Source organism: Cucumis melo, chromosome 6 (genome assembly GCF_025177605.1).
Source record: "Cucumis melo cultivar AY chromosome 6, USDA_Cmelo_AY_1.0, whole genome shotgun sequence".
NCBI classification, from domain to species: domain Eukaryota; kingdom Viridiplantae; phylum Streptophyta; class Magnoliopsida; order Cucurbitales; family Cucurbitaceae; genus Cucumis; species Cucumis melo.
The window spans coordinates 11,683,034-11,697,664 of record NC_066862.1 but is presented as its reverse complement, the minus strand read 5'-3'; the positions used below and the strand labels follow the sequence as shown (position 1 = coordinate 11,697,664).

Here is a 14,631-nt window from a genome sequence, read left to right as displayed (position 1 = left end):
ATGCTCATTTTCCAACCTGAGTTTCCTATGGGCTCTATTTTCTTTTTTAAGAGTAATCGTGGATATGAAAAGGGGAACATCGATCTATCAATTATCGTAATTAAATTAACTTATTTTGATGATGTATAATTAATAATTTTAGATAATTTTAAATGTAAATTTATATTTACAATAAGAAAATACACGAGTTAAATCAAAGGAAAGACATATTTTATTTTTTATATGTAGAGAAAAAACGATGTTACCACTAATGCACAAATTGTTATTATCATTGTTTTGAGTTCAATAGGGAGGAAGGAATTGGTTATGAGTATCACAATTAGTTCTCCTCTTTATTTCAAATACAATAAAAGGTGGAAAATTGAAAGGAGAAGTTTAGAATTTATTATCACAATTTAAGAACCGGTTTTTATCAAATGTTTGGATATTTGTAAAGAAAGAAAGTTGTAAATGAGAGAATTAATGATGTCAAAATTAATCATTAGGATGAAATGATGTCAAAAAAAGTCAAAAATCGTACAAATACAAACTTAGCAATAGACTAAATATATATAAATATATATATATATATATATATATATTTTTTTCTTTTTTGTTGAAAGATATTGAGCAAAAATAAAAATAAAAATAAAAATTACGTACAAAAATTACATACAGATAACTACTATCAACTTCATCTCTTCCATTTCTTGTCTCTGTCTCTGTAGTTTCTGTTCTTTCTTCCATTGATGAATTTTTTAACTTACCCAACAATCCATGGTCATTTCAGATTCCAAAATCCGAAAAATTAACAAAATGGTACCACAATTTCACTGCAACCATAATCGTCCGAATTTCCAACCGACTCTTGCGGCCATGAATCTCGAAGAAGCTTCAGCAACACCTGCGATTTCCGTTTAACTCTCTCCGTACAATCGCTTTGCACCAACAACAACAACTGTGTCAATATCCCCGCCGCCACCGCCTCCCTCCGATTCTCCTCCGACGCCGAACACAGCGACACCAAAGCTCCGACAGCCGACTCCGTCGCTCTGTCCGAGATCTTCAAAATGACTTTCACCAAAAGCGGAACGGTGAGCGCGTGAGCTGCAAACGCATCGCAACCGGTCGGAACTCTGCAAATTAGTTCAATCGTAGCTAGGGCTCGCTCAGCATCGTACTTCTCCAAATCGGGAAATCGGTCGATGATAATCTCAGCGGCGCCGGCGGAAACTGCCTTATGCCTCGTTTGTTTCACCAAACAGAGAGCAAATAAAGCCTTAACTCCGACCTTGAGTGCTCGTGGATACGCCGTTGGATCTCTAAGAATTTCAACCACGCCTTCAAACAATTCATCGATTCCACAAATTTGGGTTCGAAGCTCCGACGCTCGAGTTCCGGCAATTACGGTCTCAATCAACGCGGCAGCATTGATTCGGACTTCAATGGAAGAATCAAACAGAAGATGTGAAAGGTAACCAATCCGTTGTGGATCAGACGCAACAAGAACACACTCAGATTCCGTGAGCGGTAACATCACAAGAAGCGCAAGCGATTCACGGCTCAAATCAGGTGAAAACGAATCCGAACCCGAATCCAAATTGGAAAACACAACATCGAGAAGAATTTCACGAGCATTAAGCGATGAAATCAGAGACCGATTCTTATCCGAGTCACGAGCGAGTCCTTTCAACCGACGCAAAGCCGAGATTCTCAAACTCGAACCACTCGATCTCGACGAAGCTTGACCAAGCAAAGACCTAACCAAAGAAGGTTCCGCCGGCTGCTTGGGAGTGGGAATCCGCTCAACACCATAAGACCGATTGGCAACACACCAGTCCTGGATTAGCCGACGCAGAGTATGGTTAGGGATGAGGGTGAAGTCGGTGAGTGGAGCCCTAGTAACCGGACAGGTAGTGTTTCCGGTGGCAACCCATGACTCGATACTTGAACGGTCGTAAGTCTGACCGGTGCTGACGGTAACAGGATCACGCATGAGCTCAAGAGAAATGGGGCATCTGAAATGGTATGGAATGTGTAGGCTCAAATCCAAAGGTTGAACAGCAACACTCCCAGTCCCAGGCATGTTTTTCAATCTCTATCTCTCTCTCTCTCTCTATAAACGCTTAATTTGTTGTCAAACAAGTGGGGGACGGGGACGAACTACTAATACTAATACTAACAAATCTGAGAACTCTGGCAAAAATTCAGTGTTACCTTTTTTATTTTCTTGACTCTGTTTCTTCTTCTCTCTAAAATTGAATGGAACAGAGAGACATACCCAACAGCCAAAAAACAGAGTGAGAGAGAAAGTTAAAAGAGAAAAACAAACACTGCCCTTCTGTAACCCTGTTCTTCTGCCCCTTATCTGACTTCTCCCCCACACGTGTGGTGCAACAATTTCTTTAACCTAACCATGGTCATGGTTATCCTCTGGTTACACTTGGAACTCAGTTAGGATTAGTTAGTTTCTCTGAATAGGACCAATAGATGCATTTTAATTAACTCAAATATTATTGAATAAGACTGTCACTGTGTATAGTTATTTTGATTTTTGTTCATAGATGATTTCTTTTAATAACCTTTCTTTCATTAGTCAAAAGTGAAAAGTAGGTAGATCCACTGTTTGGAAAAAAAGAAAAAAAAATCTTACTTCTGTTTACATCAATAAAACCTTAATGTGACCCATCTTCTTCTTCTTCTCCATTCATTATTTTGTTGTTCTCTTATTTGGTATACTGTTGTAGTCCCCCCTTAAAACATCTATTCATTATTCATTATTAACAATTTCTTTACTCCCTCCTTTCTTTTGGCATTTGCTCATGTACCCTTTTAGTTTTTCTTATTTATTTTTATAGATTTGCCTCCCTTTCCTTGTGTGGTTATTACTTATTTGTATCCATGTCCACTTCTCTTGTTCCTTCCATTTTTTAAACAATTTCAAGAGCTCTCTCTTGTTTTCTCTATGTATTTCTCCATTTGTTTTTATGATTCTTTTTTCTTCTCCATTTTTAGTTTATTTCATTTTCTAACATTAACCATTATAGAGGTTATCTTTTACCAATGAATTCTCTAATGAAGGGTTAAAATTAACTTTTTATTCTATCTTCGTGGATACTCAAAATAAAAGGTTATCTTTGACCGATGAATTTTTTAATAAATGGATCATCTTCTTTTAGAATATTACATCATATGAAGTGAGTAATTCAAACTTACAATCTTTTTAAAAGTGTTAAAAGATGCCTTACTCATTTATATCGCAAACAATTCATGTCTTTTTATGAGTTAAACATCATCAATATTCTTATTTTCATAATGAAATTTTAGTAACTACAATCCAAATGGATGTTTAGTTTTTCTTATATTGATTTTTTTTTTTATATATATTTGTAAGTGTTTGGGTAAGCTTTCACTCATCTTGACAAATCTCATGAAACAAGTCACCTAATCCTACGACATTTTGATGTTCAAAAAATTCATAGGAAAATAAATTGACTAACGGGGATGGTTGAGAAATGAAGATTACATGGGGAAAAAGAAGAAAATAAAGAAAAATGGAGGGACTAATTGGATATTTAGAGGGTAGGGCAAAACATGATTTCATTAGGTGAAGGGAATTGTCTTGTTATTATTAGAAGTGAAAGTAGGACAGTCAAAGGTCAAAGAGTGAACAGATTGAATAGAGAAATGTGTGGGGTCTACCTTTGTCTCAACACCACCTTTCTTCATCTTTTAATGTGTCCAAAACAACCACAACCTTATTATTATCATTATTATCTATCATTTATCATCATATTCATTTTTCTTTTCCTTCTTTTTCATTTACTTCTGATGTGGATAATAATATTCAATGCTTAGTTACTACTTCAACATGTTTGGTCCCACTTCCCACATAAATCAACCATCCTCCTTATCAAACACAACTTACTTTTTTTTACCAAAATAAAGCATCCAACATGAAACATGGATACCATTAAATTTATGAAAAAGTGATGACAACATGAGTATAGTTTCTTAGTCAAGATATCTACTTAATTGTATATTTATATTTAATGTTCAAATCTTTACTCTCTAACTTAAGTACAAGCTAAAATATACCCAAAATTAAAGGTATATATAGCTGTCAATCTGACATTTTACCAATTTTATACATTTCTATTGGTTTGCTTATTTTATAGTTAATGAATATAGCTGATTAAACCCATACCAATATTATATGCATTTTCAAATTTTCCTCTATAAGACGTTGTAGAAACATATAACTTGGTTTATGTAGTATGTGTTTTTGATTTATGGGGTTGTGTAATTTGTAAAGATGGTATACATTATGTAAAAAGGGAGGAAGAAATTAAAACTAATACAATGAGACTAGATATATATAACATGACTAGATACTATTGTCTTCTTACAAATAAACATCTATGGATAAAAATGAAATTTTTACTATCAATATGTAGAATCAAATAGGGATAAAAATAACAATATGTAATTAATTAAGAGCAACAAATGTCCACATATATTTTTGAAAGAGCTTGATATTGCTCACAAACATATGACTCACACAAAATTATATTCAAGAAACTAATTATCCTGATCACTTATATATCATAAATATAAATGAATCATCTCTTCCTTAACTAATATGAATTGGATTTTGATATTGAATGATAGATAATAAATATCAAGAGTAACCTTGGAGTGACTAATTTAATTTTTTGTTTTTTTTTTTTTTTTTTTGACAAATATGGAAAACCTTAGCTCAATTTTTTATTCTCTATGTTATAAACTTAGAAATAATTTGGGTGAACATAATTAAAATAAAATAAGCATAAATGAAATATTATTTTGGTTTCTAAATTTGAAAGAATGTCGAAGTTTTAATTTTCTATAATTTCAGTTATCCTATTTTATTGTATAGATTTCAGAAATCTTGAATTTAGTTATTCCTATCAAATTTTGATTAAACACTAATAATAATTTAGGATTGAAAAATACAAATATGTAAATATCCTTTGAAAGTTATAGAAAATTGTTTACAAACAAAGAAAAAGAAAAAGAAAAAGAAAAAGAAAAGAGAGAGAGAGAGAGAAATAAAAGTAGGGAGGAAAGTGATAAGAAGGAGGAGGAGGCGTGAGGATTTAGTTAGAGAGAGACCGTGAGGCGGCAGAGGCCACGCTTGAGCGTGACTCGGTTGTCTCCGGTCAACCCTGCAGTTTCTTTCTTTTTTCTTTGTTCTACAGCTCCTTCCCCCTCTTCCACTCCACACGTGCTCCTCCCTCTTCTCCCAATTCCCTACCCTCACACGTGTGCCCCATTTCCTTCTCCTTCAAACTACATTCCTTCCATTTCAATCCTTTTACTTATTTCCCTTCCCTCTCTCCCTCATTATTTTAACTTATCCTCCTAATTCCCATCTTCTTAATTAATATACATTTACAAGTAGTTCTTTCCTGCATTATAATAGTTCTAATTAGTTTTATATATAAGCAAGTAATCAACCGTCTAACAAAATAAAATAAAAATAATTATGAATATAACACTACTAAAAACCGATAGTAAATAGTAGATATTGTAACCAATGAAGGATTTCAAAATAGTGTTAGTTGTAGCTATTTGAGCAGTACAAAATAACATAGTTTATTATAATATTGAATAATCCTAAAAGATTTGATACCTATTTTTTATATCAGAAAGATTCGTGTTGGTTTTTTAAGGTTGTTTCAAGTAGTTTTACAAAAGAAAAGTGATGTTGTAAATGATTCTAAAAAATATCAACATCAAGTCGTTGAATTTAAATTTCAAAATTTAGGAGTTGGGGGTGACATTAGGTGTTTAGTTAGTAAAGCATATATGTTATAACTTTGTCTAGAAAATTAGGGATTAGAATATTCATTTCAGGGGTCAACTAAAAAAGGGTCTAAGATTGAGTAGTTCAAGGCCTAAATTATGACTTTTTTGCAAGGTTAAACTTTTTGATTAAACACATATAGCTTCTTAATTGGTCTATACATTCATAGTTTTTTTTTTTTTTTTTTATTAACAAATGTGAGGTGGGGATCAAAGGTTCGATAATGTACAATTAGTTTTCTTTTCTATTGAGCTGGATTTTAATTAATTTCTAGTTTTCATTGTAGATTCAACATTTTAATATTTTACTTTGGATTATACTATTAACAAAAAAAAATTAAGTTATTTATTGAATAATTAACTTAAAGTTAATCATTGTGACAAAAAAATCAATATATAATATATTTAATGACAAAAGAAAAATATTTGAAACTACAATATAATATTTGAAAGTATTTAATATTGTTGAAGGACATAATAGATTTCAAACTTTCTTTTTTATTTTTTCTTGTGTTCTATACAAATTTTTTTTTTATCTTTTCAAAAATATAAAAAAGCGGTAAAATATTTACACTGTATAGAACGATGTAAATATAAAAGAAGAAGGTGTAAATATTAAACGATGTAAAAAATAATAAAAAAAGAAGAAAGACGGTCGAAAGAAATCACAAAACCATAAAATTTAAACAAGTAAATTTAAAGAAATCCATTTTTTATTCTTGCATTAAATTTAAACAAGTAAATTTTAAGACAACTTCTTTATAATATATATTTTTGGATCATTTGCATAAATATAAAAAACTAAAAAAATATTTACGGTTCGTGTAACAAAAAAAAAAAGTCTATGAGGTTGGTAAAATATATTCATAATTTTTATATTTGCTTTTGAATGTTGTAGACGATTCGTCACATATCTTTCTTCTTCTTCCTTACGATTTATTCATCCTCGTCTCTTCCGGATTTCTTCAATCTCCTCTTCCAAATTTTTTTCTTCTATTTTTAAATGATTTATTCTTCTATTTAAATCTTCTATTTCATCTTTACTATTTTCAGTAAGATTCTCTGAAACTACTTCATCTTCCTCATATTTAAGAATACCAAGATCGTTTAAATATCATCTTGACATAATTTAAACGATTGCTTACCATTATCAACACAATCATTTAAATTTGAAACCTTTTTTCAATCATTTAAAACGAGCAACACAATTGCGTTGACATGATCTAAATAATCGCTTATCATAGTTATACAATCGTTTAGCATGGTTAACACGACCGTTTAATATGAAGATTTTAATTAACAATCATTTACATTGGACTATATGATCGCTTATCACAATAAACACGACCGTTTTTCATGATCAACACGATTGTTTACCATGGTCAACATGATCATTTAGCATAGTCAACGCGATTGTTTGGAATGGTCAACACAATCATTTAAAGTTGAAGTCTTTTTACCCACGATAAAAAGAACTACACGATCATGTATCATGTCCTAAACAATAATACTGGACCATTCATTTAAATTGTAGTACACAATCGTTTGGAGAAAATTACTCACGTACACATATGGTCAATTAATCACATGTTGACTAGAACATTTTCAGTATTTTTCATTATATGCTTATAGGCTTTTCTCGTTTTGAAAATTGTTCCATGTAATGTAAATATTTTACTGATTAAAAACTTCTATATATTTTAAATTTCCAATTTTAAACTAAGAAATACCACTTTTTCATTGGTTCATGATAGCTCTCACACATTCTTATTAAAAATACGAAAAAATGGTTACTTCTGATGAAACAAATGTTAAAATAAAATAGTTTTCTTTTGAAAATAAGCTTTAAAATAAAAGCTCTGTCATGGGAATGGCACAAGAGGACACAACTCATTCACAACAACAACAATAATAATAATAATAAAACCACATTAACTTTAACATAATCTTTATGAATTCTTTTTTAGATTCCACATTATAAGTTGGCTACTCATAATTGAGAAGCATAACACACCTCTCCCCCCAATAAAATAAAATGTGAAAATATTGCTGTTTTATTTAATGGTTAAAATAGAACAATAAAATTTTGTATTGGTCATTGTATTACCAACTTTCTCTCTTCATTGGTCACTGCTTCTCTATTTGCTTCCACTTTGGCACATTTACAAATGGACCACAAACTCAATAATAAAAGTATTCCACTTTTATTTTTTTATTTATTTTTTTTTTGGCTCAAAGATATATATCAAAGCACTTACTAAATTATTAAGTATATATATATATATATATATATATATCAAAAAAAGTAATTTGAAGTACAGTTCAAATGTTTTATCTTAAATAGATACCAAATACTATTTTCTTTTTTTAAAAAAAATGGTTTATTTTTAAAATTTACCAATTTGTGAATACAATTTAAATACCCCTAAAACTATATGTATTTCAATGATTATATGTATTTGTTATTATTGTTTTTATTGTCATAAAAAAAATGAGAATTTTAAATTTGTCCTTAATCCATTCATCTCAGAAAAATATTTTCTTTATAGGAACTTCTTTATGAATAAAAATATTATATGCTTAATCTATAAAGTACTGGTAAAAGTAATTTTTCGTGTATTTAATATAAAATTATAAAAAGACACTTTTGATCTTGTGGTTGGAGATAGTGGTAAAGTTTGAGATAGTACTTTTAAGTATAATATTCATTTTGGAATTTTGTTTAACATTAATTAATTAACTACTTTCTCATTAAATATTTAATTTTGTTTTCCAAAATCTCAAAGATATAATTAATATCATAGTTAATTTTTAAATCATTTTGAATTAGTTAAAAAAAAAACACTTAAATTACTAGCTTAAAACACTGGTTAACCCTAAAATATAAATCCTTTATATTTAATTTAATGTAAATCTAAATCTAAATCAAATTGTTTATGAATAATCTATTTGGTGACTTTTGAAATTGGGTATCTACCTTGCTTTCCATTTTCCCAAAAAGATCATCCTTCTAAAGATCTTTTTTTTCTTTTTTATTAAATAACTCTATCTTTTCCTTCAACTTTAAAGTTTTTTCAAAAGCAACCTCAAATCAAATTGTAAAGAAAGAAATTCTCTTTGACCTTTCAGATCCCTACTTTTAATTAATGGGTCATTTCAAATCAAATTTCTTCATTTGTATAAATTTAGGCAAAAGAATTAATACAAACATTTAAGATAATAATCGTGACAGTGTTATTGATTAGTGAATCCTCTCTTTTTCTATTCACTTAGCGTTTGTTCCTAGAATTAGGGAGGAGTGAGGTGAGTTGTTTTAGTTTACTACATGTTTGGCCCTAATATTGTGATAATACTTGTTCTCATTCCTTTCTCCTCTTCCTGACGTACCCTCTTTCATTGAACTCCAAATATTTATTAAGTAAAAGTAGAAGGTTAAAACAAACCAGTTACCACAAAATGAAGCAATGACGATAAATGTTGAGACAATGGTTTACACCCCAAATGTAGACTACTATAATAATTAGACTATTGTAATTCTCAGATTCCTCGCCTCAAACGCCCTCAAAGTATTTGTAAAACCTGGTGAGAAAAAACATATTGATTTTTTAAGATATCATTTTAGTTAAAATGGTCAACCGGTAAAAACTATGTAAATTTGCAAACGATAATTCATCAAATTACAAATTAGGCCTTCGTATATATACTTTGTGTAGTATATCTATTTAATTTCTATGTTTTTGTATTTCTATATAATCTTAAAAAGTAACTTTATGTTGTGTTTATATTTAATTTCTATTGCGATTATTATTAGTATACTAGTCATTTAAATTATTCTCGGTCGTTTATTCGATTATGATGATTTAGATAAATAATACAACTACAAGCTTATGAACTAGGCTATTTTTTTTTTTTAAAATCTCAATTTTAGACTCAATTTAGATATTAAAAAGAAGTAAAATCAAACTAGTTTTAAAATAGAATCATCTTACTGATGGGTTAGTTGACTTATTGAATTTGGAATTACTAAGTTTATATTTAAGTTGTAAAGTTGTAAAATAGAGTTCTTCAATACAATGAATATAGAAAAAGAAGAGAAAATGAAATTATATAATAAATATGAAAAAGAAAAAAAAAATAAAAATTTTGAATAAATGTACAAACTCAATAGTGTATTATTGAAGTTAAATTGTGTATATGTAGAAATAGAAGAAGTTGGTGAACCAAGCAAGTATGATATTATGAGATGATAAATACTAAAGTTATCCTATTAATTTAAGTAAAAAAAGATTTAAGACAAAGAAAAAAGGAAAAAGAAATGATTTGATTGAGAGGGAAACTAAGCATAAACTTAGAACTAATGAATGAGGAGGGAAGGATATTTTATTTGAAAAGAGAGGATTCAAACTTCAATAATTCAAATATACATTATTCCACGTGGGAGCTGGATATGCGGAGCACGTGTAGAAGTGGTCCCTCAGTGAAGTCCAAAAATCCACAAGAAAACAACTGGAATTTTCTAATTGCACTTTGGGTTGTCCACGTCGGCTTTATTATCACCCTTTGTTTACCCCACCCAAAAAAAAAAAGAAAAAAATAAAAAAAATGAAACACTTTCCAATTGGCACTGCAAAATTATTGAAGCAGAAATTTATTATTATTATTATTTAAAAAAAAAAAGGGGAGTAGAGAGATTTATGTAATAAAAGAGTTTGGCGGGGCCGTGGGGGGCGGAAAGAAGCTTATTATAATTTGACTTGATTTGACGATCTTGGTCATCACCCAATATTTGGTGTTAACATCAATATTTTTATCATTTAAATTAAAATACTATTATAGGATCTTTCTTATTTAATAATATTCAACCAACTCCCTCTATATATATATTTTTTTATTTATTCTTCAAATCTACATATTTCCACTAAACATCTAACCCACTCAAATATTTCTAATTTCAATTCTTTCACTTTCTAATTCTACATATATACACATTTAATTAATTTAACACTTCTGTTTTAGACATTAAGTTCTAAATCTTTTTTTTTTCTAATCAAAATTATTTTATCTTGTTTCATGTATACTCAATCTTATTTTAGGTCATTTCAAATTGAGTTTAGATGAATCAAGTTATTGGTGATTTTTGTCGACTAATTGACCAAGAATCACTTCCAAAATAACTATCTAATTCAATTTTTGTGTAAAATACCATTTCTTATAAATCATTAAATTATTAATAAAAGAAATAATTATACACATCAGGAATTTTCTTTTGATATCTATTACTTTAAAAATAAAATAAATAGAAGTAGGCCTTTACCATTATTATTTAGTTAAATATAATTATTTCTCCAATAGAAAATACAATTATTAATTGTGTAACTTAAATTGACTTTTGTAATCACTCAAAATCAATTTTAAATACACAAAAATCACTTTTAAGAATTTAATAAAAAAAAATAGTTTAAAAATTAATTGATTAATATACATAGATCTCTTTTTCTAAATCATTACCACAACTATCATCCGTAAATACACCGTTGAATCAATTTAAATGTTGAAGTTTGAAATTATTTTGTTCTTTCATCCCTCAAAACTTTAAACACCATCTTTAACCATTGATATCTTTTTAAATTCACAAATCTACTAAAATTAAAATCAAATAAGCCTAAAAACACATAAACCACCAAACTGTACTGAATACGGATCTTCTAAAAAAGTATACAAAATATTTGTACTATACACCAGTTTGGGTTCATCGTTTAAATCATTTGGCTACACAAATCTAAACGTAATCTAAACGAATTTTTTCAAGATTTTTTGGTATCCGATTGTTTAGATTTGGCTATGATTGTTTATAACTAATCGTTTAAATTTGGCTAGCCAAATCTAAATAATTTTTTCAAAAAATTTTGATTCAAATTTGGTCGTTTAAAATTGAGTATTTAAATGCAAACGATTATTTAAAGATTCTTTGATACATGATCGTTTAGATTTGTCTATTTTTTTATTGACAATAGTTTAAATTTGGCTATCCAATATCCAAACTTTTTTTATGATCTTTTATATTTGCACATGATCTTAAATAAAGAAATAACATTTTGAAAAATAAAATAAAATAAAATAGATCTTTTATATTTGGTACACGATTTTAAACCAAATAACAATTTGAAAAGAAGTAAAAGAACAATTGCAAAAGAAGAGAAAAAGACAATGTAAATGAAAAGAAAAATTGGAGAAGAAAGAAAATGGAAAGAAAGCGCAAAAGAAAATATTTAAAAAAATTGCAGAAGAAGAAGAGAAAGAGACGATGGAAAGAAAAAAATCACAAGAGAAAAACGATAAAAAGGAAGGACAAACCTATAATATTTTAAAAAAAATGGACAGCTTAATGAGCATTTTCATTTTGTTACACGATGGTATAAATATTTTGTCAGTTTGTTATATTTTTGAAAATTAACATATTTAATATATATATTCTTTATTACACTCAGATGTAATGGGTCAGAATTTCTATATTAGTTGTTTTACAAGACTAGCTTAATTTGTGATTAACATACAAAATTAAGAAGGGAAACTTACATAAATATAACAAAATACCAAGCTATTTATGGCCCGTGTAACAAAGCCCATAAAGTTAGCAAATTTTTAAATATTCCAGGTTTGCCCTTCTCTTCCTCGCGATTTCTTTCATCGTTTTCCTCTTCGATGTCTTTCATCGTCTTTCTTATTTTCCTCTTTTTTTTTCTGCGATTTCTTTCCATCATCTTTCTTATTTTTCAATTGTTTTTTTACGTCGTTAAATCTTTCTATTGTATTTCTTCTCTTTTTTTTCACTGCGATTTCTTTCTGTCGTATTTCTTCTTTTCTGATTTTGTGATTTCTTTCAACCGTCTTTCTTTTTTTTTATTCTTTTTCACATCGTTTAATATTTACATCTTCCTCTTTTCTGATTCTTTATTACGTCGTTTAATCTTTCTATCGTCTTTCTTCTTCTTTTTTTACGCATTTACATTTGGATAACCAAATCTAAACGACTGTGTATAAGACAAAATCTTGAAAAAAATATCATTTAGATTGGAGTAGCAAAATGTAAATGATCGTGTAAAAAAAATAAAAGATTGTGTATAAAGAATCTTGAAAAAAAAAAATCATTTAGATTGGAGTAGACACATGTAAATGATCATTTAAAAAAGTAAACGATCATGTAAAAAAAAATAAAAGATCGTGTATAAAAAATATTGAAAAAATCTAAAAAAAAAATCATTTGGAGTGGAGTAGCCAAATGTAAAAGATCGTATAAAGAAAGTAGTAAAAAAATAAATGATCGTATAAAAAAAAATAAACGATTGTGTAAATAAATTTCATTTAGATTTAGGTCACCAAATCTAAACGATTGTGTAACAAAATTAAATGATAGAAATAAAAAGATAAATTATAACTATATGTAAATGATCACATATAAATTGTAGCCATATCTAAACGATCGCGTTGTAGCCATATCTAAACGTATAAATTATAACTATATCTAAACGATCGCTTTGTAGCCATATCTAAACGATCGTGTATAAATTATAGCCATATCTAAATGATGATGTATATATTGAACCATATCTAAATTATCGTATATATATTGAACCATATCTAAACGATTACGTAAAAATTGTAGCTATATCTAAACGATCGCAAATATATTACGCACGCGTTATTGACGGGCCATTTTCGGTATTTTACACGGTGGGTCTCTGGGCTTTTTTCGTTTTTAGAATTGTTTTATATAGTGTAAATATTTTGTCGTTTTTTTATATTTTTGAAAAGACCCCTATGACAATTAGCAAATAAAGCTTAACAAAAATAATATGAATGAGAAACCCTTTCCTTAAGGAACTTCCGAGTAAAAAGAGATAAGTGCATAAACTAGCACCATCATATATTCAAATCCAGTGAGAGATATATAAAGTTATTTTTAAGACAATTATTCAAGTAATTGTAAATTTTGAGGTATTTAAAGAACATTTAAAAGAATTGATAATTACTATTTTTTTTTCTAGTAGTTTTTGTTCTAGTTTAAACCTAGCTAATTTAACTTGATTCCTCCCTATGAGCTACAAAATATGATTCAAGAAAAATGAGGTGAGAATTACTAATTAATTAAGAAGGGAAAGGAATCAAGACTCCCTTATGTAATATATAAAAGGAATTAAATGAAACTTTGGTAGATTTGACATGGTATCATCTGATTAACTATTGGAAGAAATTTTAGGTTTCTTGAGCTGTGCACTACTTAAAAATTAAGTCAACAATGGGTGGCTAAAAGACATACTTAATAACCTAAAATAAATATCTTTATAATGCACGCATGTCAATTTGTTTGATTATGAGGTTTTTAAGTTTTACAAGTTGTTTACGGTGTATGAATAATTTTTATCGATGAACAAATTTGTTAGAATTGAATAATTTTTATTCAAAAATATCACGTGACTATCATAAAATATTCAAGCGACGTTGTTATAGAGTTTTGTTCACTAGTAGTTTACTTCTTAACAATCACGTGTTTAACCTTCATCCTCATTGTGTACAAAACTATATATTATACGAAAAAGAAAGAAAAAAAGAAAGAAAAAGGAAAAAAAAATGAGAAAAAGGAAAAAAAAAAAAATGAATCGAAGTCGATATATTCATATAAATGTTCAATATTATCTACATGATTCCAAACGGAGTAAGAAAAAAGAAGGAAAGAGAAAAAACTTATATCAAATTATGTCAAATATAATTAATGTCATGGCATTATAGAAAAAATACACAATGCCA

The 14,631-nt window shown here is 28.5% G+C and overlaps 1 protein-coding gene across 1 annotated transcript; it reads right to left on the bottom strand.

Annotated features, from left to right (window-relative positions):
* Nucleotides 1–537: 537 nt before the first annotated feature.
* LOC103496167 (U-box domain-containing protein 26-like) lies at nt 538–2,775 on the bottom strand. Its single transcript, XM_008457915.3, has one exon. It carries the CDS (start codon nt 2,063–2,065, stop codon nt 788–790), a length of 1,278 nt encoding a protein of 425 aa, XP_008456137.1. The 5' UTR covers nt 2,066–2,775; the 3' UTR covers nt 538–787.
* Between the last annotated feature and the right edge of the window lie 11,856 nt (nt 2,776–14,631).

Excerpts from the sequence above, each read along its gene's own strand:
- LOC103496167 (XM_008457915.3), bottom strand. The coding sequence starts at position 2,065 with ATGCCTGGGACTGGGAGTGTTGCTGTTCAACCTTTGGATTTGAGCCTA.